At 45.0% G+C, this 23,928-nt stretch overlaps 1 protein-coding gene across 1 annotated transcript in view; it reads left to right on the forward strand.

Annotated features, from left to right (window-relative positions):
* Window positions 1-23,928, forward strand: part of Cnst (consortin, connexin sorting protein) — an 80,506-nt gene that overhangs the window by 46,210 nt on the left and 10,368 nt on the right. Inside the window, exons 3-9 of the mRNA XM_051147987.1 lie at window positions 2,485-2,683; window positions 10,990-11,020; window positions 12,289-12,375; window positions 12,838-12,952; window positions 15,118-15,139; window positions 15,307-15,403; window positions 18,230-19,110. Coding sequence (XP_051003944.1) covers window positions 2,485-2,683; window positions 10,990-11,020; window positions 12,289-12,375; window positions 12,838-12,952; window positions 15,118-15,139; window positions 15,307-15,403; window positions 18,230-19,110 — 1,432 coding nt within the window. The remainder of the gene's footprint in view (window positions 1-2,484; window positions 2,684-10,989; window positions 11,021-12,288; window positions 12,376-12,837; window positions 12,953-15,117; window positions 15,140-15,306; window positions 15,404-18,229; window positions 19,111-23,928) is intronic.

The raw sequence follows: 23,928 nt of genomic DNA on the forward strand, positions 1-23,928 counted from the left end.
CAGTTGTCTTCTTCGATTGCTTGTCCACCTTATTATTTTATATTCTAGATAGGGAGACAGATAGATAGATAGAGATAGGAGACTGAGTTTCTGTGCTGGCTAGTTTTATGCTAATTTGACACAAGCTAGAGTCATCAAAGAGGAGAAAGCCCCAAGTAAGGAAATGCTTCCATAAGATGGGGCTGTAGGCAAGACCGTGGGGCATTTTCTAAACTAGTGATTGATGGTGGAGGGCCCAGACTGTTGTGGGTGGTGCCATCTCTAGGCTGGAGGTCCTGGGTTCGATAAGAAGGCAGGTTGAACAAGCCACCATGAGCAAGCCAGTTAGCAGCACTCCTCCATGGCCTCTGCACCAGCTCCTGCCTCCAGGTACCTGCCCGGTTTAGTTTCTGTCCTTCTATGATGAATAGTCATGTAAAAGTGGAAGCCAAATAAACCCTGTCTTCCCAAGTTGCTTTGCTCATGGTGTTTCATCATAGCACCAGTAACCCTAACTAGGACAGTCTCTCAGTGAACCCAGAGCCCACTGATTGGCTACATTGGTTAGCCAGCCAGCCTCAGGGATTTTCCTGTATCTAGCTCTCCAATGCAATTGTTGTTTGAAACAGATTCTCTTCTGGCCCAGTCTGGCCTCAAACTCCATTTGTCACTCAAGATGGCATGGAACCTCAGACCTTCCTGCTTCTGCTTATCGTCAGCTGCTGGGGGTTACAAAAGTGCACCACCAGGCCAGCACTCTGTGTTACCTAATCCAGGATCTCTGTGAGTGTCCGGACTGTTTCAATTGATCAGATCTGGGAGAGATTTGGGAATTCATCTCTACTTATAGCGAGTAACATTCTAATCTAAGGTCACTCTGAAAGATAATGCTCTACCTGGCCACTGGCTCCTCCCTTGTCCAACAAGGCTCTTTGACTGATGGATTCTGTTCAGTAGCGAACATTGTCTCAAAAGGTAAGCTATAGGTGTGGGCAATACATCTCTGAAGTTCATGAGAGTGTGTGTGTGTGTGTGTGTGTGTGTGTGTGTGTGTTTGTGTGTGAGAGAGAGAGAGAGATGTGATATGGTATGGGGTGTCTGTTAGGGTAGAACATAAATAGGTGAAAGTAGATGGGAACTCTTCCAGCTTGTAAAATGTGCAAGAGCACAGACAGGTATAGAGTATTTCCTGGGGAGGTAGAGAGGGTACCAGTCTGGCCAGAGCACTGGGTTTATTTGATGGACAGAGGAAGGCGGGGTTTGGGGCCCATTGTGGAGGAAAGGAGCCTTGCTGAGACAGACCAGCTGAAGGACTGTATTCACAGGGATAAGTACGTCACTTGGCTTGAACATGAAAATTAGAAGTGATGCTGAGGTTTTGGTGAAGGCTAATGTTATCCTAACAGTTAACATGGGAAGTGTGGGTGCATCGCAGAGGCTGTGGATGGGCTGGGCACTTAACAGTGATGGCTCAGAAGTTTCTCCAGGGAAGATACCTCACTGGTAGCCACCTGAGTCCCCACAAGTCTCCTGGGACCTACAGGTAGCTCTAATGTTATAAAGAGAGGTGGCTCAGTTTGTTTAGCTGTGTCCCGGGGTGACACGCTTACCTTCCTGTTCAGGTCTCTCTTATTTGAGGCAAGCCAGAACTTCAGAGTATAATGTACCTTTCTATTGGGAGAATGAAGTTTTTGATCAGGCAGTAAGTTACGTCAATTTCTTTATCTTTTTAATTCCCTCTCTCTCTCTCTCTCTCTCTCTCTCTCTCTCTCTCTCTCTCTCTCTCTCTCTCTGTGTGTGTGTGTGTGTGTGTGTGTGTGTGTGTGTGTGTGTGTGTCCATATTGAGGCCAGAGGACATTAGATGTCAGCCCTCATGAACCGACCACCCTTGTTTTCCACAAAGTCTTTTGCCGAAGGCGAGGCTGGCTGGCCAGCAGGCCTCAGAAGTACACCTGTCTCTGACTCCCCATCCCTGGGGTTACCAGAGTGTACCATCGTGCCCAGGTTTTTTACATGACTTGTGGGCATCAACTTGGGTTTTCATGCTTGTAAAGCGAACACTTGCCTCCCCAGCCCCTCCTTACTGGTCCTCAGTGATCAGTCTGCCGAAAAGGTTGCATCAGTGCTCCTAGCAACAGCAAAGCATCAGCCCAGTCGCTCACGGGAGGAGGACAGTAACTTGTGGTTTCTGGGTCTCCACCTGCCCCTATATCTTTACTTTCACTCAAAAGTTTCTTCATTAATGGGAATGCTAGTTTTTAGTTTTGGGGTTTTTTGTTTTGTTTTGTTTTGGGGGTGGGGGTTGAGACAGGGTTTCTCTGTGTATCCTTGGCTGTCCTGGACTGACTTTGTAGACCAGGCTGTCCTCAAACTCACAGCGATCTGCCTGCCTCTGCCTCCTGAGTGCTGAGATTAAAGGCGTGTGCCACCACTGCCTGGCTGGGAGTGCTAGTTTTGAAGCATTCCTCTGTGGCGGGGTCTAGCCTCATGCAGTGCTTTCCTTCACTTTCTGCAGGAGATGCTACCCCTTTAATGCAGACACAGAATGCAGCATCTCAAGCAGCTGGTGAGGAGGAAGCTGCTGGAATGAACGTGAATGACCCAACAAGAGCTTCTGCGCCAGCGCTGCAGCCACTGTTTTCGCTGATCCGGGGCGAGGTGGAGCAGATGGACTCTAGAGCACTTCCCCTCTTCCTCCATCAGGTATGACATCACACCCTTCACTTTCAGCCTCACTAACACTGATGCCTATGTTTGGAGTCATCTAAAATCCAGTTCTCCGTGATGGACTCATCCCGCCCATTGTTGACCCTAAGTGCATCATGACTGGTGGAAAAGTGGGCATATTCTGGGTGGTGGACACAGTGTGGCCAATGCCTTTACTCGGTGCTTCCTCTAAGTATAAAGAGGAATCAACATGTAAGAGTTTAGTAGGCTCTAACTGGAGGCCAAGAAGCCAAAGACTCCCTCACACGTGTTATAAAGAACATGGTTAAATGGGAGAAATAAGTATGCAGATACAAATGTGGGAGTTTGTACTGTCAGAGTGGGCGTGTCTAAGCTTGAGCTACGCAAGACAAACAATTAACTTTGTCCAGTCAGTCGGCAATAGAGAAAAGAAGGCAGCTCTTGAACTGGGTGAGTAGGTGCTGGTGCAGTTAATGGCACTGACTGCTCTCCCAGAGGTCCTGGGTTCAGTTCCCAGCATCCACAGGGCAGCTCACAACTGTCTGAAACTCCAGTTCCAGGGGATCCCAACACCCTTTTCTGGCTCCTAAAGGCACCAGACACATAAGAGTTGTATAGACATACATGTAAACACCCATACACATAAACCTTAGAAGTTTTTAAAAAGAAAGGAAAAAAGTGAGCTTTCACAGCAGAGCAGCTAGGCTGTGAAAGGCATGGCTGGGATGTCCCAGATGAAGGAGGCAAGAGACATGTGAGATGAGGGCTTGAGCCCTTAACAGGGAAGATGCCTTTGCGAAGGTGGGACAGGGAGACATTTGCTGTTGTTACTGTTGTTTTGTCATCCTGGGGATAACTGTAGGCTTCACACATGCTTAGCAGGCACTCAGCTATGGAGTGGCACAACAAATACCCAGATTGGCTGGGTGGTGGCGCACGCCTTTAATCCCAGCACTCGGGAGGCAGAGGCAGGTGAATCACTGTGAGTTCGGGGCCAGCCTGGTCTAGAAAGCGAGTCCAGGATAGCCAAGGCTACACAGAGAAACCCTGTCTCCAAAATCGCAAAACAAAACAAAAAACAAATACCCAGAATGCAATGGGCACTTTAGAAACAGAATTCTTCTGATGATTGGGAGGTGGGGTGTGTTACAAGGTGGAGAAAGAGGAGCGAGGGGGCCTTCAAGACAGCAGTGGGAAACCCTCTAACATATGAGATCACGCGAAGACATGTTAAATGTTTGTGATTTGCCTTTTATTAGCTTTTTTAAAGAAGCTATTAAAATGAAAATAATTGGTACTTGGGACTAGAGAAAGGGTCTCTGAGGTGTTCTTCCCCCCCCCCCCCCCTCTCTCTTTCTTTTTTGGAGATGGAGTTTCATGTTTCCTGGATGTGTATTGAGTTTCTGCTTTTCCAGCCTCCTCCTCCCGAGTAATGTGATTGCAGGCGTGACCCAGAATACCCAGTTTATGTGGCACGAGGGGTCATGTCAAGTCCAGGGCTGAGCAAGCACTCTGCAAAACAGAGCTACACGCCCCCCCACCCCCGCCGCCCTTAACTTTTTATCTCATTTCCTTCTGCTTCAACTTTTGTAGTAAACAGTGGTAATTTTTCTTTTTTCAGAGAATAAATACCTTTTGCTCAAAGGCATTAAGATGTGTATGTTTACAGACTTATTCCTCGTTATGTGGCTGCTGAGGAAACATGGCCGTCTGCTGGGCCTCTAGAACATTACTGACTCACCATCACTGAGGACCGCCACACCGAGGCAGCCCTTCCATGGCTTTCAGCCTTCACTGCATCTGCACAGTGGCTTGCATTTGCAAAAGATGTTCCCAGCGGTTTCATCCACCTTATCACCATCTGTTCCCAGTGGAGCAGCTGAGGTTGCCGCTCTGATCAAGTTCCTCAGCATTAGCACTGGAATTTGCTATAGTTAAAATAACCCAGAAGAAGTTTGAATATGGGTTGCATTTAAATAGCTTTTTCTTTGTTTGTTTTGGTTTTGCTTTTTGAGACAGGGTTTCTCTGTGTAGCCTTGGCTGTCCTGGAACTCACTTTGTATATTAGGCTGGCCTAAGATATTCGCCTGCCTCTTCCTCCCAAGTACTGGGATTAAAGGCCTGTGCTACCATGGCCAACTAAAGCATCATTTTTAATAAAGGTTTTGTTTTTAAGAGAGAGGGAGACAGAGACAGAGAACACCCTAGATAACTGAAGAAGAGGTTGTATCACCAGGAGCTGGAGTCGCAGTACATTGTGTGCTGGGACTTGAACTGTGGCCCTCTGGAAAAGCAGGCACTCTTGACCTCTGAACCCTCTCTCAAGCCATGAGCATCATTTTTTATGTGGTTGATGGGGTCATAAGAGAGTGTTTTTGTACCCAAGTGATGTAAGTGCAAGGATTAGAGACACTTGAAGTGAGACCTGAAGCACTTGAAGGAGTTTCTTGGGGAAGAAAAGATGGTGAAGGAGAAGGCGCAGAGAGAAAGCAGATTGGACAAAATGACAGTCAGTGCCAAATCAAGGGTAAAAGTATGTGGCTATCGATTTCCTGTGGTTTGAACTCCCTTGAAGAATTTCAGTGCAGTTTTGGAAAAAGAATATTTAAGATAAAGATAGAAATAATAAGACAGGCAGATCGTTTCATGAAGTTTCTGTCCTTAAGCCATAGCTGCATTAGAATTAAGAAAGTTTTTTCCATGGCAGGTGATCCCAGGGCAGAAGCAAATCGGGGGGGGGGGGTTGGGGAGGCTGGGGTTGGGGAGGCTGGGGTTGGGGAGACCCATTTTAGTCAGGAAGACAAAAAGAATCTGTTTATATTTCATAGTAAAGTTCCCCAGGTCTGAACGTGAGGGAACCGCCCCTCCCCCTCCCCCTCCAGAGGAGGAAAAGCACTGGCCTCCCATGTCCCAGGTTATCCCAGTGGTAGTGATTGGAAGGGAAAATAACGGCACCCGGGGCTTTGAGCATGGAGACGTTGGTAGAGGGTGTGCTCAAAAGGAAACAAAGCTAGAAGTCCGCATCCCTGCAGGGGATCCAGACACCTCGGTCACCTTATCAAAGGGGGCCTGTGCTGAGATGGCGGGGAGAACCTCTGTCTCCCCTGCCAGCCTGCCTCAGGCGTTTGGATGAAACCGGTGATTTTTCGGTTTGTTGATGGCAGCCACTAGGTGTGGCTGTACAGAAGGGACCCTGGGGCTGCAGAGAGGGGAGGGGGCCATTAGACAGCTCAAGCTTGAGTCCACCCCCATCTTCCAAGGGACTCATTCATCGGATGGACACTAAGTACCCACCAAAGCACAGTTACAAAATGATTAACCTGGGGGGACAGGGGAGCAGAAGCTGAGACAAGAGCATCTGGGGGAGGCAGGGGTTCAAGGTCAGCCCAGTCTGCACAGTGAGTTCCAGCACAGCCTGAGCTACAGCATGAGACAATGTCTCTAAGTTGAGCCTGAGACCAGTGCGTGGTGGTACACTCCCAAACACTATGAAGGTTGGTGGGGCTTTGTTTCTTGTAGATGTGGGTCACTCTGACCGTTTGTTAAGATGAAAATGACACATTCAAGGTCCACAGTGCTAAGTGTCAGGACTTGGACTAGAACAGTCAGACCATTTACCTATAAAGTCATGAGGCAGCTGCTCTGCCAGGCTGCTTTTCAGGTTGAGATAAATGGGCAGGGAGGCACCCTGCCTTTTTGTCCTGCTGGCCTTAGGTGGAGGGCATTCTTTCAGTGTAAAGATTCTGCAGATTTATTTTTGAAGTTTCCCTCTTTCCTTAGAAAAGCACTTACTTTTGAGGCATGGCTTTGTTACTGTCGTGGTTCTAGAACTCAGATGGGGAGTGTACAGCTATAACCCAGCACTGGCGAGGCTGACTCAGGAGGATTGTGGTGACAAGGTTGAGGCCATTGGCCTGGTGTACATAGCGAGTTCAAGGTCAGCTTGGGTAGCCAACCCTGTAAGACCCTGACTCAACAACAACAACAAAAACTACCACAGAAACCAAAAACTGACTGAAAATTGTATTTCTGCAGCTTCCCCCCACCAATCTGATTATATAATAGAAATGAAACCCGTCAAAACTTCCCCCATGAGAGCAGTTAGTAAGTAACCACCTGCAGCAGTGCACAAATACAAAAGGTAGGGCGGTGGCTTTCAGGGGACACGTCTAAGAGGAGCAGTGCAGTGCAGCACTGTTTACTTTTCTCTGGCAGTCTGTGGATGAAAGGTTCCTAACAGTTTCCGTTAGGCATAACCCAGCCTACACCAGAACCTGCCTTTTAAGCTCATGGTGATCATGTTGAGTGACATCCCAGATGTTGGCAGCTCCATACTGGACATGACAAAAATGTGCACACTGGGGTCCCCAACACACCCAAGAGCCAACTTTGAAAGGTTTCCCAGTATGTCACTTTCTCTTGCTCTCCCTCTCTCTCTCTTTTTTTTTTTTTTTTTTTTTGGGGGGGGGGGAGGTTCTTCGAGACAGGGTTTCTCTGTGTAGTCCTGGCATCACTCGTAGACCAGACTGGCCTTGAACACAGAGAAATCTGCCTGCCTCTGCCACCCAGAGTGCTGAGATTAAAGGTGTGCACCACTGCCCAGCTTAAAAGACAGACTCTTAAAGCAATTTACCACTTAAAAACATTTTTAAGTAAAGTAAGTGTAGAATCCAACTTTACACGGAAAATTTACACCAAAGTAATTATCTTCATTACTTGTATAAAATTGTTTTTTGTTTTTAACTGAAACTAATACATAAGGTGTCAGGATATGACCTCAAATTTGTCTCCACACATACTGTTTCTTCTGACCAGAGTTGCTCCTTTTTTACTGCTGGGTTTTTGTTTTTGTTTTAAGCACCCCACCTCTCTCAAAAGATTGATTGATTGATTGTGCCTACAGTGGTATGTCTGCATGTACACCTGCAGGCCAGAAGAGGGCATCAGATTACATTATAGATGGTTGTGAGCCACCACAGGGTTGTTGGGAATAGAATTCAGGACCTCTGGGTGAGCAGTCAGTGGCTTTAACCTCTGAGACATCTCTCCAGCCCGCTTACTGCTGGATTTTAAATTTGAAAACTACTTTATTGCTCTTTGTACTGGCAATTCCTTAGAAAATAGAGATAGTGATCTCCAAATGATACCTTTTTTAAAAAAACTAAAAATCTAGAGGAATCAGTAGAAATTGTTCTGAGAGTGTAAAGTGGTCTGGCTCCATGACTCAGCCAACCAAGGTGCTTGTCAGCAAGCCGGGCATCATGAACCAGTCCCCAGAACTTGCATGGTGCAAAAAAAAAAAAAGCCAAATCCTGCAATCTGTCCTGTGATCTCCACTGTAGCAGAAAGTTTTGCTTTTTTTTTTGAAATATAGAAATAAAATTTATATGTGGATAATCAGAATATGAGACTCATATACTTACTACATAAATATTCTGCATGGCAACCAAAAACTTCAGTAGCACCGTATAAACAGTAGTGAGAACACCTAGGAAACGGTTGTCCTTGTGGCATTACAGGCCCACAGCACTGAGGTCATCCCCATAGAATACCATTTCTTTTGTGTTTACTTATCTTCCTGTGCTGTGTATCGAACCCAGGGCCTTGGCCCATCCAGTGCTCTACCACAAGCTCCCTTCCTGGCCCCACAGTTGTTGGACACAGCCCATGAATGAATTTTCCTTTAAGAAGTGCTTGCTGAGTTTCTTCACAACATCAGCCCTGCTGTACCTCATGTCTCAGAGCTCTGTTACTGCTCCATGGGGCATGTTTTAAAATACACGGCAAAGGTTGCTGCTAAGTTTCTCTATCTAGTCTTGGCTGTCTGGACAAGATTTGTAGACCACCACACTGGGCTCCATTAAAGCTGGGAGATGATGGTGCACACCTTTAATCCAAGCACTTGGGAGGCAGAGGTAGGTGGATCGCTGAGTTCAAAGCCAGCTTGGTCTACAAAGCGAGTCCAGGACAGCCAAGGGTATACAGAGAAACCCTGTCTTGAAAAACCAAAAAGAAAAAAAAAATGTTTAAAACAATATTATTTTACTCAATTTTGTACGTTCTTGAGTCTAAGATAAAGACACTTGCCAGATGATATACTGTTGGATTAGTGAGCATTTAGTTGAAATTAAATGCCAGAGCACATGTAGGATTGCAAGTGTGAGACAGAGCATCAAAAATGCAGTGGAGACTTTTTAGGAGGTCAGAGTTTTTTTGAAATTCTTAATTAATTAATTGTATTTGTTAATGACAGGGCTTTCTGTGCAGGCTAGCCCTCAACTCCTGGGCTCAAGCTATTGCTTTGGCCTTTTCCTCAGTAGCTGGGATTAAAGTACAAGCCTGATTGATTTTTTTTGGGGGGGAAGGAGTGGGGATCAGCTCCTGAGACTGGATTCTCTCTAGTAGTCTTCATATGTGTGAGACTGCAGATGTTCAACTGTTAACATTGCACTTGCCCTGGGTCTCTCTCCCTTTTGTTGTTGTTGTTGTTGTACTGGGAATTGAACCCAGGTCCCCCCCACACACACTAGCTAAGCACCCTGCCACTGAGCTACATCCCTGAGCTATGGTTTTGGTGCTAGAAAGTAGACTCAGAGCCTGAAGCATGCTGAGCTGTATCAGCTAGCTAGCCTGGTCTTTTTAAAAAATAGCAATGCCGTGCCAGGCCTATAATTAGCACTCAGAAAGTAGAAGCAGAAAGATCAGCATCTCAGAGTCATCCCTGGCTATTTAGTGAATTTCAGGCAAGCCTGTGCTACAAGAGATCTTGTGTCAAAAACTAAATAGATCTATGCCCAGAGCTGGAGAAATGGCTCAGCAGTTAAGAGCATGTACTACTCTTCCAGAGAACCTGAGTTCTGTTCCCAGCACTCACACCAGGCGGATCACAGCTGCACATAACTCCAGCTCCAAGGCATCAGGTATCTCTGATCCGGCAGGCAGGCATCTGCACACACACATGCACATACGCATCACACACATGATTAAAAATGAAATAAATATTTTAAGAACAGGAGTGACGTGGTGGCTCAGATGGGAAAGCAGCTGCTATGCAACCATGAGAACTTGAGTTGGGTCCCTAGCATCTGTGTAAAAAAAACAATAACAAAAGAAACAACAACAAAGCCAAGGCAGCTGTCATGGTGAACAGGCAGATCCCCAGCAGTCAGTCTAGCCAACTGATGAGCTCCAGGTTCTGTGGGAACCTAGAGTCAAAAATATAAGGTGCCTGGCCAGGTTTAGTCATACCTGCTTTTAAATACCAGCACTTAGGAAGCAGAAGCTGGTGGATCTCTATGAGATTGAGGCCAGCCTGGGCTACATAGTGAGGCCCAGCCTTAAAAATAATACCAATAGGGCTGGAGAGATGGTTCAGAGGCTAAGGGCACTGACTGCCCTTCCAGAGGTGCTGAGTTCAATTCCCAGCAACCACATGGTGGCTCGTGACTATCTATGGTATGATCTGGTGCCCTCTTCTGCCGTGGAGGTGTACATGCAGTACAGAGTGCTCTATACATAATAATAAATATATCTTGTTTTTTTTAAAAAAAAAAATAATAATAACACCAATAATAAAGGTGGAGAGCAGTTGCAGAAGACACCCCACGACAATAAGTGAAAATATCACAGCATGCCCTTGCCTTGTGGTGCTACTTAGAAAAGCAAGAGGATCAAGAGTTATGGTCATCCCTGGCTGCATATGGCACTGAAGGCCAGCCTGTGCTACATGAGACCCTAGTCTCAAACATCCGCAGACACCAGAGCCAGTGTCCCACGAGGGTTTGAGCTGGTAGTTTTCAAACTAGAGATGAATGGTGTTACAGTCTCATGTACTGTGCCATTTCCACCCTTAGTGTGTGTGTGTGCCCGCGTGCGTGCGTGCATGCATGCATGTGTGGAGGTAAGAGGACAACTTAGAAACTTCTGCTCTCCTTCCACCATGAGGGTCACATGGATGGAACTCCAGTTGACAGCCTAGGCAGATGTATCTCCCCCACCGAGCCATCTCGCTGACCCCATTTCTAACTTTTGATTTATAATAAGAGAGAATAATCTTTTTAACCTGTTCACCCCTATTGTACCTTTGTAAGCCTATAGCTTCCCCCTCATCCTTAAGTGTTAGGGCTTGAGACTGAAGAGTGCCTGTGCGAGCTTCTCTTGACCGAGACCCGAGAGGATTGTGTCTGCACCTACAAAGCTCCTCTCAACTCACGAATGCGGTGAAACTGCTTTTAAGACTATCAAAGCAGCCTTTCAGGATCTTGCTCTCTCCCAAATGTGTCCTTTCACTCAAATATTAATTTCTTCTTTTGTCTTTACAGGTAGCCGAGACCTATTTCCAGGAAGAGGACTGTATCCTTTTCTTAATTACAGAGAGAAATTCGTAGAACGCTTGAAGAGCCATCTTTTTTCACATTGAGGTCTATGCAACAAAATGTGCAGACCACGTGGTTTCAGCGGGTTTTGGTAGCTGTGTGTGCCCTTGTAACAGATGCCTCAAAGAGCAAGGTGGAGGAAACAGGTCACTCCAGAAAATCCCCTAGAGCCACCTAAATTTGGCTTTCCTTAAAGAAGCCCTAATTCTACCAATGTTAAATATTCATGTTCAAGAGAATGGGGAAAGCATGTGCTGCTAGGAAGGGAAACTTTAAAAATCTAGTAGGTTCTCTTGCTCTTAAGCACACAGTCACACATTCTCATGAGGGAGAGTGTTGCGGGACAGCATTGCACAGGAACTGATGCTTGCTGCAGCCGTGGTCCTGAGCTGCTCAACAGCAGGCCTGTTCACAGAGAAAGGCATCACTAGGAGGTTCTGTTGTTTGGAGAACATCATGTTAAGATGCAACTGCATCACTGGGCAATTTAGATTTGTGTTTTAATGGTCCCTCACGGACAGACACGTTTTATGATGCACGGCTGTGTATTGCTGCAAAGGAAAGATTAGGTCTTCACTAGTAACCGACAAAATAACGTTGTCAAGTAGACCTCATGTAAGCATTTTAATAGGAGGCAGCCAGTCCTGGGCAGAGGGAGCTAAGGGGTTCTTCTCCTGAGCCTGACTTAGAGTCCCAAGGATCGTTAAGGTGACAAAGGAGAGAGCTGAGCCGCTTAGTGTTCATGGGAGGACACAAAGCTAAACTTTTTTTCTAGGTCAACATTTAGAACATTGCCCAGAGGAAGCTGGGCAGTTGGACAGAGCTTCTTGACCTCCTAAAATACAAGTTAGCGTGGTACAAATGGGAAGCCAAGTAGTCAGAAGATCAACAGTTAAAAAGTGGAATCATATGATAATTAGGAAAGTCACTGTGGTGAATTCTTTGTTTTTGTTTTTGTTGTTTTGTTTTTTGAGATAAGTTTTTATCCCTGTGTAATTGCCCTGGTTGTCCTGGACTCACTTTGTAGATAGTGTGGAACCCAAGTACCTCTGCATCATAGATAGATTGTACTTGCTGTAAAGCCAGGAAATGTCACATCAGATGTGGATAAATGTAAAAATATTTAGAGTCCTCTCGTGTTTTGGTCAGGTACACATTTCATGGTTTCAGTAGGACATTCATTTGCAAACCTGGGGTTTAGTGTAGATCGTCTTGATTTCTGTTTTCCTCACATTTTCTATTCAGATGAGAAAGCAATGAAATTCATTCAGCTTGAACGACTATATCATGAGCAATTGCTTGCAAATCTTTCTGCCATCCAGGAACAATGGGGTAAGTACAGACTGAACTGGAACGCAGAATTAGCCATAATGTAACAACTTGCTATCTAGAAAGTTAGCACATTGACCTGGTTTTGCATGTTAAAAGAATAGAAGTCACACAGTCAAGTTACTGTTACAGAGCACAGGCTGGGGGTGTAGCTTGGGGTGGGAGAGCCTGCCTACCAAGCGTAAGGCCCTGAGTTCCCCCAGCGCGGTGAGAGAGAGAGGGAAGAGGAGGGAAGGCGGACGGTCTGTAGCTTGCTCTTTGTAGCTCTTCTTGTTTCTTCTGCATGTGTGCAGGGCTCATTTTGTTTGTAGGATGATGTTTGCATGTACTGTGAAGTAATCATTTAGCTCTTTCTAACTGTGTTGAATTTTGGGTTGCTTGAGAAGCTAGCTGCACTTTAATTACGACAGTGGAGCCCAAATACATTTTGTAAGAGCCAGTGACTAACAAATATTTTACGTTTAGAAACAAAATGGAAAGCTGTCCAGTCACATAGAGTGCCGCCTCTGAGGAATTCAGAAAAGGGGTTTAATGGTGAAGATTTTGAACAGCTTGCTAAAATTTGCACAACTCATCAAGAGTAAGTATGGCACAATTTATTTAAAGTAAGTTGGAAAAGATTGAAGATATACATTATGTTGAGTATTGAAATGTATGATCCTTTTCTTTGTTTTCTTGAAGTTTTCAACTTAAGACATTAAGCTGAGTATAATAAAATTTTAAGGTTCTTTTCTCAGCTTTTTTTTTTCTTCCTTACTGACTTTACTAGGTTTCCATAGACTTAGACGGTCCTTCTAACTATAAGTGTTGATAATTTACATATTTTCTGATTAAGAGATCAGACAAGTTACATAACCTAAGTTGTACATTAGGACTTCTTCTTCTCTTCCTCCTCCTCCTCCTTCTTCTTTGTATACAGTGTGTATACAGTGTTTTGCCTGCATGTACACCTGCACACCAGACGATCTCATTTTAGAGGGTTGTGAGCCACCATGTGGTTGCTGGGAATTGAACTCAGGACCTTTGGAAGAACAGCCAGTGTCTTAACCTCTGAGCCATCTCTCCAGCCCTTTTCTTCTGTTCTTTTAAATCATTATTTACTTTATTATTTTAACCTTATTAAGTATATATACACATTATTATTATTATTTATTATTATTATTATTTTGGCTATTTTTCAGTGTTTGTGTGTGAAAAGAAAAGCTGTAACCTTTTAAAGAATGGTCTAAAAAGCACAATATGTAATATTTAACCAAAATGATAGAAAACTTCACCTACCTGATACTTTCCAGGTGCTTGATTTGTGTTAAGGAGATAGATTTTTAAAGACTAAATTATTCTAATAATAAAGCTGGGCTTTTCCCCCTCTGCTTATCTTTGTTCTAAATTCCTCACAGGCGCCCTCAGAGCTCTGAAGGCAAAAGGAGCGTGAAAGTATTTCAGTGTGCCCACTTCCCAGCTTAGGCCTGAGTCCACTGTACAAAGGATAAAGGACTTTGTGTTCTGCTGGCAACTCTGTCCCCTTCTCTTCAGAGTAATGGGCAGCAAACTAAAGCTCTGTGTGCTAATAATGAAACAGTCCCAAGGAATGTCTGCTTAGCTCATGCAGGAGAGAGGACGTTTGCTTGGGGAGCTGGCTGTCCTGGAGACCCGAGTGACTGTAGGTCTGGCTGGTGATGTCCCGTCAGCCCTCTGAAGATGCTTTCACTGCGCTTAGGCAGGTCGAACCTTTGCAGCAGGCTCTTCAAAGGTTCTGAATTATAACCCATTTTCTTAGCATGTTCCTATGTTAGCTTCCTACTTTATATTTTCATCGTATTCAGACCAGTAGAAGCCTTTAAAGTAAAAATAATTTATTTACTGTCTATATGCTCAATGCAGCTACCCCCCACTACCCTCCTGAAGGACCTCACAGCTTGTTAGTGTGTCCTAAGTGTTTGAAGTATTTACTTGACCATAATATGAGCATGGTATCTTTAGATCATTGTACCCCAAATTATGTCTCATTGTAGTTCAGTATATGAGCCTGGTCAGTTTTTCCCTACCATAGCCCATGTGACTGACATTCCTAACAGTATCCAAAACACTGTAGCCTCTCAGGTGTGTCCCCCCCCACCCCCACCCCTCCACACTGAAGTACCAAATTCATGCTCTCCTCTCCGCCCCCAGGACTAGAACTTAGTTCTGTAGCCAAGTTTACATGCCTGTAATTTCCTATACATGGATCACATAGAATATGGCTGCTGTTTCTAGAATCTTCAGAGCATCACTGTTTCTGGGTTCTATTTTACCACACACAGTGTCAGTCTGCTATTTTGCTACTGTGCCAATTTATTGTATGACTGTCTGGCAGTTTACGTGCTCACGTCATTTATTTGTAGACATTTGAGCTGATTCCAAGTATTATGATCATAATAAAGCTAGGATTTATTTCATCTGTTCCTTTACTGGCATACGGTGAGAGTGGTACTCCGTAAAACCTAACACTTGAAAGTGACTTGTCTGCCCGTGGGTATCCAACGTAAGCCTCTTCTGCCATAATGTGTCAATAATAATTGGCTGTCGGAGGAGACGAACCCATGTAGCTGTACTTTGAAGCACGTAAGCCGGTGGCAGCGGTTCAGCCCTGGGAGTGATCTGCGCTAATAATAGAACACAGAGACACTCTTTTTTATAGTTGCTTCAGTGACATTTGTTTGGAAGCATGCTGTTCTTTTAAAACTATGTTTTTCTTCTTTTCCACAGCCCTCTCTTGTCCAAGCATAAGGTAAGAGGCTGTTCCTTCTGGAAGCATTCACGGGGAGCACGTCAGCACCTCAGGCCTGCGGGCCGGACTGCACCAGACAACTTTTTCCCAGCATGCTTGCAGTCTTCTAACTTAATGCAACAGTTCCTCCAAAAAAAAAGTTATGATTATTTTTTTTTTCCTTTTAGATAGCCCCTGTGGAACGGTCACCGGGGAGGAAATGCTTTACACGGGTGACAGTGTCTGAAGAGCCAGAGGGAAAAGGAGCGACCGCCAAAGAGCCAGGTCCGTTGCAGGTTGTCCTAGAGAAGCTGGAAAAGAGCCTGGTGCCTGTGGTGTCTTAAACTGTTAGATCTGAATTGCTGTGTGGGAAGCTTTTCTGCATTTAGGTTTTTGTGCATATGCTTTAAAAAAAAAATAGAAACTCCACATTTTTAGATAGCTAGAAGTAATAGAATATAAATTCTTTAAAAAAACAAAATGAACTCTGTACTGTCAGTAGGCAAAACATAATACAAAAAGATTATATGAAGGTGGTCCGAAATGGCTTTGGTGTGTTTAGACATTCTTTCTTGTATAAAAAAGAAAGAACAAGAACAACAAAACAAAGAAACAAGGCAACCAGTGCTGAATGGATTAACCAGGTGCCGACCTGTTCTGTGAGCCTAGACAGTGAGAAATCCTGTCTGGACAGCTTACGGCACTTTATCCTCCGTCCTTTGTTGACCAGCATGTGTGTGTGAGTGTATGGTGTGTGTGAGTGTGTGAGTGTGTGTGTGGTGTGAGTGTGTGTCAGTGTGAGTATGTAGTGTGTATATGTAAGTATGTGTGTATGGTGTGAGTGTGTGTGGTGTGAATGTGTGTGAGTGTGTCTATGTAAGTGTGTGTGTGTGCATGTGTGGTGTGAGTGTGGGTGTGTGTGTGGTGTGTGGATGTGGGGGGGGCTGTGAGTGAGTGTGTGTGGGGTGTGTATGTGTGTGTGTTTCTTACCTATTTAAAATGTGTTTTATACCACTCTGTGCCTTATACCAAAAAGACTTTGGGAAACTTTTCTAAATGCATTTACAAATCTTTAGGAATAAATATATGTTTTCAGTTTTCTTTTAATCCTGATGATGGTTTTACTATCCATTTATATTATGAGCCTTATGATCCTGAGCCCGAGAGCCCTGATTTTAATAAGAGAGACAGGAGTTTTAACTGAGCGTCCCAGGTAACATAGATGTGGCTATTGCCATCCATCAGCCTTTCCCCTATAAAAGTAAAGTCATTTTGAAATCTTCAGTCTCCTCCCTCTTACAACACAAATCAGGGATATTGCTTATGTCAACCCCACATGTCCTATTTTTTGTGTCTCTTTTCTAGTCATTTTTATATCAGAAACCAGGGTAAAATAAGCTTTATTGCTGTTTAATGGACATGGTGGTGTACACCTATAATCCCAGAACTGAGACGTGCGGGCAGGAAGAGCAGGCACTCAAAGTCATCCTCCTTGGTTACTAGGTGAGCTCGAGCCTGGCCTGGGCTGTATAAGGAACACACACACACACACACACACACACACACACACACACTACCCTCAAAGTGAAGGGAAGGTCTCAGTAGCCCCCCAGTTTGAGGGTTGCTGTGCCTCCATGCTGCGTGCATTGGGAAGAGTGCTGCCCAGCACTGGCTCCTCACTGCCTCCAGCTTGGCCTCTGCTGTGGTCTCCGGGGCAGATGGGGAAGCTGAGGCACCTCGTTTACAGCCATTTGTCTGGTGCTTTGATGCATAAACTGAACCTGGATCTTCAGGCTTCTAATACCCTGTGCTTTGGCTGAGTGAACTATAGGGATTACACAGGTTAACGGTCCAAACACCTACTAATATCCATCATGAGTGAGTATGGACTGAGTCCTAGACCAGGAAGGGCATCGTGCCCCGCCTTGATAAAACAATGTGTTTGAAAGAGAACTGTCAGCGCTGTGGGTGACTTCCCAGTGGAACTTGAGATTCTTTCTCTTTGCATCGTACATTTATATGTTATCATCATGGCTTGTCACCCTCCCCCTTCTGTGGAGACCCCCCCAACCTTGTGTTTATCACCCTCCCCCTTCTGGGGAGACCCCCCCAACCTTGTGGTTTAAGAGGACTCAGGGAAACCATCCCAGTCATTTAGCCCCTGAATCCTACCGGTGTGTTTTGAGGGCCATCTCTGAACTTAAGATACTGAGGTTTTATGACTGAGCTTGACCCATTTTCTACCTGGCTATGGCCTTCCTTGTTATGACGCTCCCCACACACCCTGCCGTCTGATAGGGGGATGCCAGTAAGCTCAAGGACAAAGCAAACAACCTATGGCAGCCAGGTACCCACCTGTTGTTCTTGCAGCCAAAACCTTGAGACTAGGAGAGAGAAAGGATGCAGACACTTCCTCTGAGGCCTCTGTGATATTTACAGGTGGGGGAGGGGTGCATACCTCTCCTAGTGCTGCCTCTGCAGACAGAGCTGAGGCTGCCAGTACCGTTCTGGCTTCTCTGGCATCTGAGACAGTACTTACGAAACGCCTGCTCTCTGACATGGACTCAGCCTGGACTGTCAGTTAGCAGTTGAAGTTCCGATAAATTCAAATTAAAAAGGAATAATAATATTATTTTTATCTTGGATTTCTGACCATTATTTGCAGACATTATATGCCTTCATGAAAGTTTAACAATGTGAGAGGGCATCTCTGTTGACCAGTGGGCAGGCTCTACTTCTTATTTACTTAAAGGTTTTTAACTGTTTTAAGGTTTGTTTGTTTTAAATATTTCAAGATGGTTTTATTCTTTTTTTTCCACTTATAATGAAGACTTAATCATTTATTTATTTTAACATGCTTTTGAATAATCTTTGTTGTTTTATTAATGCTACTACTTTGTTAGTTTATTAACACTATTTATTGATACTCTATATTAAATACTTAGCCTGCATGTTCTACCTAAGGACGTTGCAATGCAACAGACGGCATTCCTATCTGAGCGGGTCAGAGTAATTTTGTGTTACACATGTAGTCATCTGTCTCTTCTCTACCTTGGTATATGCAAAGCACCGTTTGAAATTCAAAAGCAGCTTCTTCTCCTTCATCTTCAGAGATTGAAACCTGTCCTGGCATGGAGCCGAGCGGAGGCCAGCACGAGGGGCAGCCCCAGGAGAGCAGCCCCAGCTGCCATCGGATGGACTGGCAGGCAGCTTCCCCCGACCTTGCAGGAGCGGCAGGGACGGACCACACAGTGGAGCCGCTCTGCAGCACCAGTGCCACACTGGAGAGCCACACCCAGTCCCCAGAGACAGCCAGGAGCAGGTCAGGGCCAGATGCTTCTAAGAATGCCTGTGAGGATAACAGCTGCTTGCAGGCGCCTCCCACAAAGGACCACCCCGATGTGGCCGAAGACCCTAAGGTGTCTCCTCCTAGTGAGTCAGTGGCAGAGCCACGGCTCTTCCCGAGCGGTGAGAGTGTACCTCCTGTGTTGATTTCAGAGGGTAAATATTCACAGGCACACCGGAAAGAACTCAGCCTGCCACTCCAGGAGGCATTTGAAGCGCTGCCCAGGGACCAGCTTCAGGGCGCTGAGTTAGATGAACCGCGGCAGCCTGATCTCACAGCCAATGATGGGAAATCACCACAGAGTCAGACTGGGTTGGAGACTGGCTCTGAGAATGCACTTCATGATGGCAGTAAAGCGTCTGACGTAAGTACACTGTGTCCGGAAGTGTGTATGGCCCCCGAAGAAAGGCAAGATAAGGAAGACCAAGTCAGTAAAGAAACAGAAGACTACCTGAACAGCCTTTTGGAAGGATGCTTAAAAGATGCTGAAGACCCCCTCCCCTATGAAGACCTCCAGGACGACGACTCTGACCTCCTCCAAGACCTTTCTCCTGAGGAAGAGTCCTACAGTCTCCAGGAGAATCTGCCTCCTGATGAGAGCTCTCTCTCCCTTGATGATCTGGCCAAGAAGATAGAGATCGCAGAGGTAAAGCAGAGATGAAATCTCACTTGCTAATTGTTGCTTTGTTTTTGTGCTGTTTTTCCTGGCTTTAAGCTTGAGGGGAGTGCTAACAGCAATGCTGACTGTTAAGGGACGTGTGCGTGCTGAGTAAGACGGTCTTCAGTTGTTGCAGTGTTTACAGTGTGGGGTGCTGTGCTGTCTGCCTCTAGACACTGAAGCAGGCTTACGAACGCCATATTTCTTTTTCAACCTCTTGAGTTTCGCTTAGCATCCTCAAGGGCTCAGATGAAGACACGATTGGAAACAATAAGGAAATCTTTGTCCTCGTACCCACAGGAAAGGCAGTGGCTTGTGCTCACTGTTTCTTCAGCATGCTAACAGGCATCTTTAAATGACCAGAAATGTCCCTAGCAGAGGAAAGGAAAGTTTTAAAATAATCATACTGGGAGGTACTTGATGAATTTTTAAACTATTAAATAGCAAAAAAAAAAAAAAAAAAAAAGGATGATTACTGTGCTTTGTTTAATAAAAAGACTTTTTAAAGCCCTTTAAAAGAATTTAAAGCTTTAATAAAAAGCTATGGGTGGAAAATACAAAAAGTAAATCTAGGAAAGCAAAGACAGGAGGTGGCTGGGGCGGGGCCCTCAGGCTCACCACCCCCTGGGCCCGCCTTATATCTCTGGGAGCCTGCTTGTACTGGGAAAGTGAGGCCAATTTGTCTGTTGTTTTCCCCCCTTGAAGTTAGCCCCTGTCCTCATTCACACCTGTAAACCCTGCCCTGGGGAGGCTGTGGCAGGAGGGGCACTGTGAGTTTGAGGCTGGCCTTGGCTACAGACTAGGACACTCTCTCAACCCCCTAAGGCTCTCAAAAATACCCACTGTATTCTAACAGCTTTATCTTTTAAAAAAAAAAAAATGTGAATTTGGGAAGAAAGCATAAAGATAAAGCAAAAATAGGTAACAGATTACATGTGGTAATCTAACTCTATGACAAGCTCCCTGAGACCATTGCTCTGTTTCTGTTTAGTTCATTTCCTATAAAATGTGGTTTTTCTTTTTATCAGATAGTTCCCATGAAACTGTGGTTTTTGTGTCTTAATTTCCTCTTATCAGAATCACTCAGGATTGCTCAGTGTATGCCGGGTACCTGTTCAAGGTGATGTACAGTTCGGTAACAGGCGACAGTGATGGCTTACAGCATTTTAAACATAATGTACCGAACTGTATATAAAAATGGTTAAAGTGGTGCTTTGATGTTATAAATCTCATCACGGTCCTCAGAACATCTTTTGAGAAGCAATAGAACTGACGGAGATGTGGTCGGCCAGCATTCAGTGTGTTCTGAGCACAGGTGTGGACAGGGGCCATCAAGCCAGTGAGCATGCGCACGTCACAGCTAAGTGGGCGCTCCCCCCGCCAGATCACAGCACAGTCTCTTCCGAGAATTCAGTACATAATGGCCTCCTTTTGAAGTGTATTGGTCTGTTAAGTTCTGCCATATAAAACCCCCTGAAGCTACATTCAGTTAACAAGTACAACGTTCTCTGTGGTGTGCTAAATAGATTGTGGAACACTCTCCTATCTACTCCACCTGTCTGGAAGTCTTCGGCTAAAAGAAATCACCAATATGTTAGTGCTTTCTTAATACCATAAGAGTGAGGCTTTAGGTCAGAGAGGATGTAGAGGTTAGTCATAGGCTTCCTTGGAAGTGCACCCACCTACACACAGAGACACATATGCAGTATTTGTGTGTCTCCTTGCCTGTTTTGAGACAAGGTCTTGTGTAGCCCAGGCTGGCTTCCAACATGCAAGGTAGCCTCGGACTCTTGAGCCTTCTGCCCCTCTCTCTCTCTCTCTCTCTCTCTCTCTCTCTCTCTCTCTCTCTCTCTCTCTCTCGGATTACAGGAGTCCAGCCCATTTTTGGTTTGTTCATTTGTATGAAGTTTATTTGTATGAGTTTTGTATGTGCTACGTAACATTCTGCTGCTGAGCTACACTTACACCAGCTTCTAATTTAAAATTTTTTTAATAATTAGATTCTAAAAACGTATTTTTCCGCTCATGTACAAATGTGCTTTAAACCAGTTTTTGCTTCTTGCTTGCAGTAAACTTCTACGGTCATCCGCCTGCACCATTAGGCGCTGTAGCAGTGGGATGTGGATCTTGGGTTTCCAGGGGCTCCCTGCTGTCAACGCTGACTGACAACATGATTTTGTCAGACTGCTCTCACAGTCACGGTTCTCTAACAGCTAAACAGGGTGGCAGTTCTCCCACAGGCTGCTGCCTGTCGCTGTAGCACCTCTCCTCCTGGCATCTGCTGGCCACCTCTCCCCTGCCCGAGACTCTGACCTCTCAGGATTCCCTTCTGCTTGAAACTCAACCACCTCATGGCAGGGCACGCGTGTCTTCTCTCATTGCCAGCATTTTTCTCCTGTCACGGTGCACTGCTCACTTTGGGCTCCAGTAGAACTTGTTTTTATAACTATGACCAGCCACGTGTGATGTTGTTTTAGCCTAAGATTCATCTTATAAATGACATAATATTCACCTCAGAGAGAAGAAAATGTCTCCGTCATTTTACTTAATGAGCACAGAGGCATGTGTAAAGGACACTTTCTAGATGTTATCAGCTTTTTTCAAACCCAGAAATAATCTTGCCAAATAATAGCTGAATATCTGAAGCCTTGCTAGTTTTTCTTATTAAAAAGAATATGAGTCATTGTCACCCAGTACTGTCTCCGGTGTTTAAGAAAAAGCACCATGGGCTGAAGAATGGCTCAGTGGTTAAGAGCACCATCTGCTCTTCTAGAGGTCCTGAGTTCAATTCCCAGCAACCACATGGTGGCTCACAACCGTCTATAATGTGATCTGATGCCCTCTTCTGACATGCAGGCAGAGCATTTGTATATATAAAATAAATTTAAAAAGAAAAAGAAAAAGAAAAAGCACCACATCTTTATTTCCAAAGACTTTTAGTTTGTTTTTTTTTTTTTAATTACTTTCATTTATTTATGCTTCGTGGGTTTGGGTAGACATGTACCATAGGTCTGAGGACAACTTGTGAGAACCTGTTCTCTCCTTCTACCATGTGGAACCCACCTAGTCAGATTTAATAGCAAGTGTGTTTACCTACTGAGCCAGCTCTGTTTTTGGTTTTTGAGACTGAGTCTCACTGTGTAACTTAGACTGCTCTCCTTTAACTTCCAATCCTCCTGCCTCGATCTCCCTAGTCCAGACATTATAATTGTGTGACATCATACCTGGATTAGTTCATAGATGTTGTTTTAAAAAAAAAATGCTAATATTGTGCCGCGTCAGACAACAAGTTAGGGCCACTCATTTATTCCCACATTTATTTTATGATTGACTTCCATTGAGTTCCACATGCCTTGAATCCCAGCACTCAGACACAGGCTGAAAGCTTGAGGCCAGCCTGATCTACATAGTAAATTCCAGGCCATCAAGGGCTACCTAAACTAAAATCTGAAAATGAACTGTTAGGGTCGGGAAATGTCTGGGTGGCTCAGACTTTTAATTGTTGTGCTGAGTGGGCAGGTCTCTGGAAGACACATCTTGGAAACCTCAGCCATGACAGCTGTGCTCAGAGCAGCTCTTTTAGGGCAGCAGGGGACAGCTCACTGAAGACACTTTGGCCTCCAGGAACACCAGGGGTGGGAGTGGTTGACCCCTGGTTTATGGTTTATGCAGCCCTCCAACCTAGTCCCCAAGGAAAACCCTGGGATTGCCCGTTTTCAACTTGTGCCAGATGGTGTCGTTTTTGCCTCTTGTTTTTAGACTGCTTTTTACATTTCTAGTTAGTTAATGCATCTTGACTGGCATGTTTCTTTTACCAAGTTTCTTTCTTGTTTTAATTAAATTTCAAATTTACACATTTACTGCTCTGACTAGCCATTTGCATTAGCTATTTTGTAAGTTTCCTCTCCTTTGTTTTGTCCCTCCCCCACCCCCACAGATCTCACATTAGCACTCTGTAGACCTGGAATCTCAAATTGATACTCAAAGGCGCCAACTAGGTCATAAAAATGAATAAAGTGACTTGACTCTAGGGCAGTAGAGATGTCCCCATACCTGTCTAGAGGGTTGTTGTTTGTTCGGGGTTTTGTGGTTTTTTGTTTGTTTGTTTGTTTGTTTTGGTTTTTTTCTTTTTAATTCTCTTCTTGGGGCTGAAGAGATGGCTCAATGATTAAGAGCCCTTGTTCTTCTGAGGGCCCAGGTTTGGTTCCTAGCACACACATGGAGGCTTGAAAATATCCATCGCTCTAGTGTCTGAGGCACACAACCTCCTTCCCTGAGCTCCTCGGGCTCCAGGTACACACACAGTGTACATACATGCACGCAGGCAAAACACTCATAAAAATAAACTTGAAACAAACAAGCAAAACCTAGTAACCCTGGGCCTAGTAGCGCACACCTTTAATCCCAGCCCTTGGAAGGTAGAGGCAGGCTGCTCTCTGTGAGTTCAAGGCCAGTTGGACTACATAATGAGACCTGGTCTCAAAAATAAATTTAAAAAAAACTATACTTTTAAGTCAAACACGAAGTCCAGCTCTCTAGCTAGCACTCAGCCTGTTAAATGTCTGCCCTAAAATATCTTGCGTGCTACCAGCCCCTTCCCAGGGTCCCTGTAGTTTTATGGAAAAGGCTTTACTGTGTAGCGTGAAAGCCAGGATGCTTGGAAACATGGCTCATCCACTTTCAACACCAGCCTCTGTTGTCCTGTGTTTTCAGCTGCCTCACACTGGTCCCCTCGCTACCTGCAGATCCACCTTGCACGCTCTAACCTGCCCCTTGCCACCTGTGTTGTCAACATCTATACCTTCC

This window comes from Acomys russatus, chromosome 6, assembly GCF_903995435.1.
Source record: "Acomys russatus chromosome 6, mAcoRus1.1, whole genome shotgun sequence".
Lineage (NCBI taxonomy): Eukaryota > Metazoa > Chordata > Mammalia > Rodentia > Muridae > Acomys > Acomys russatus.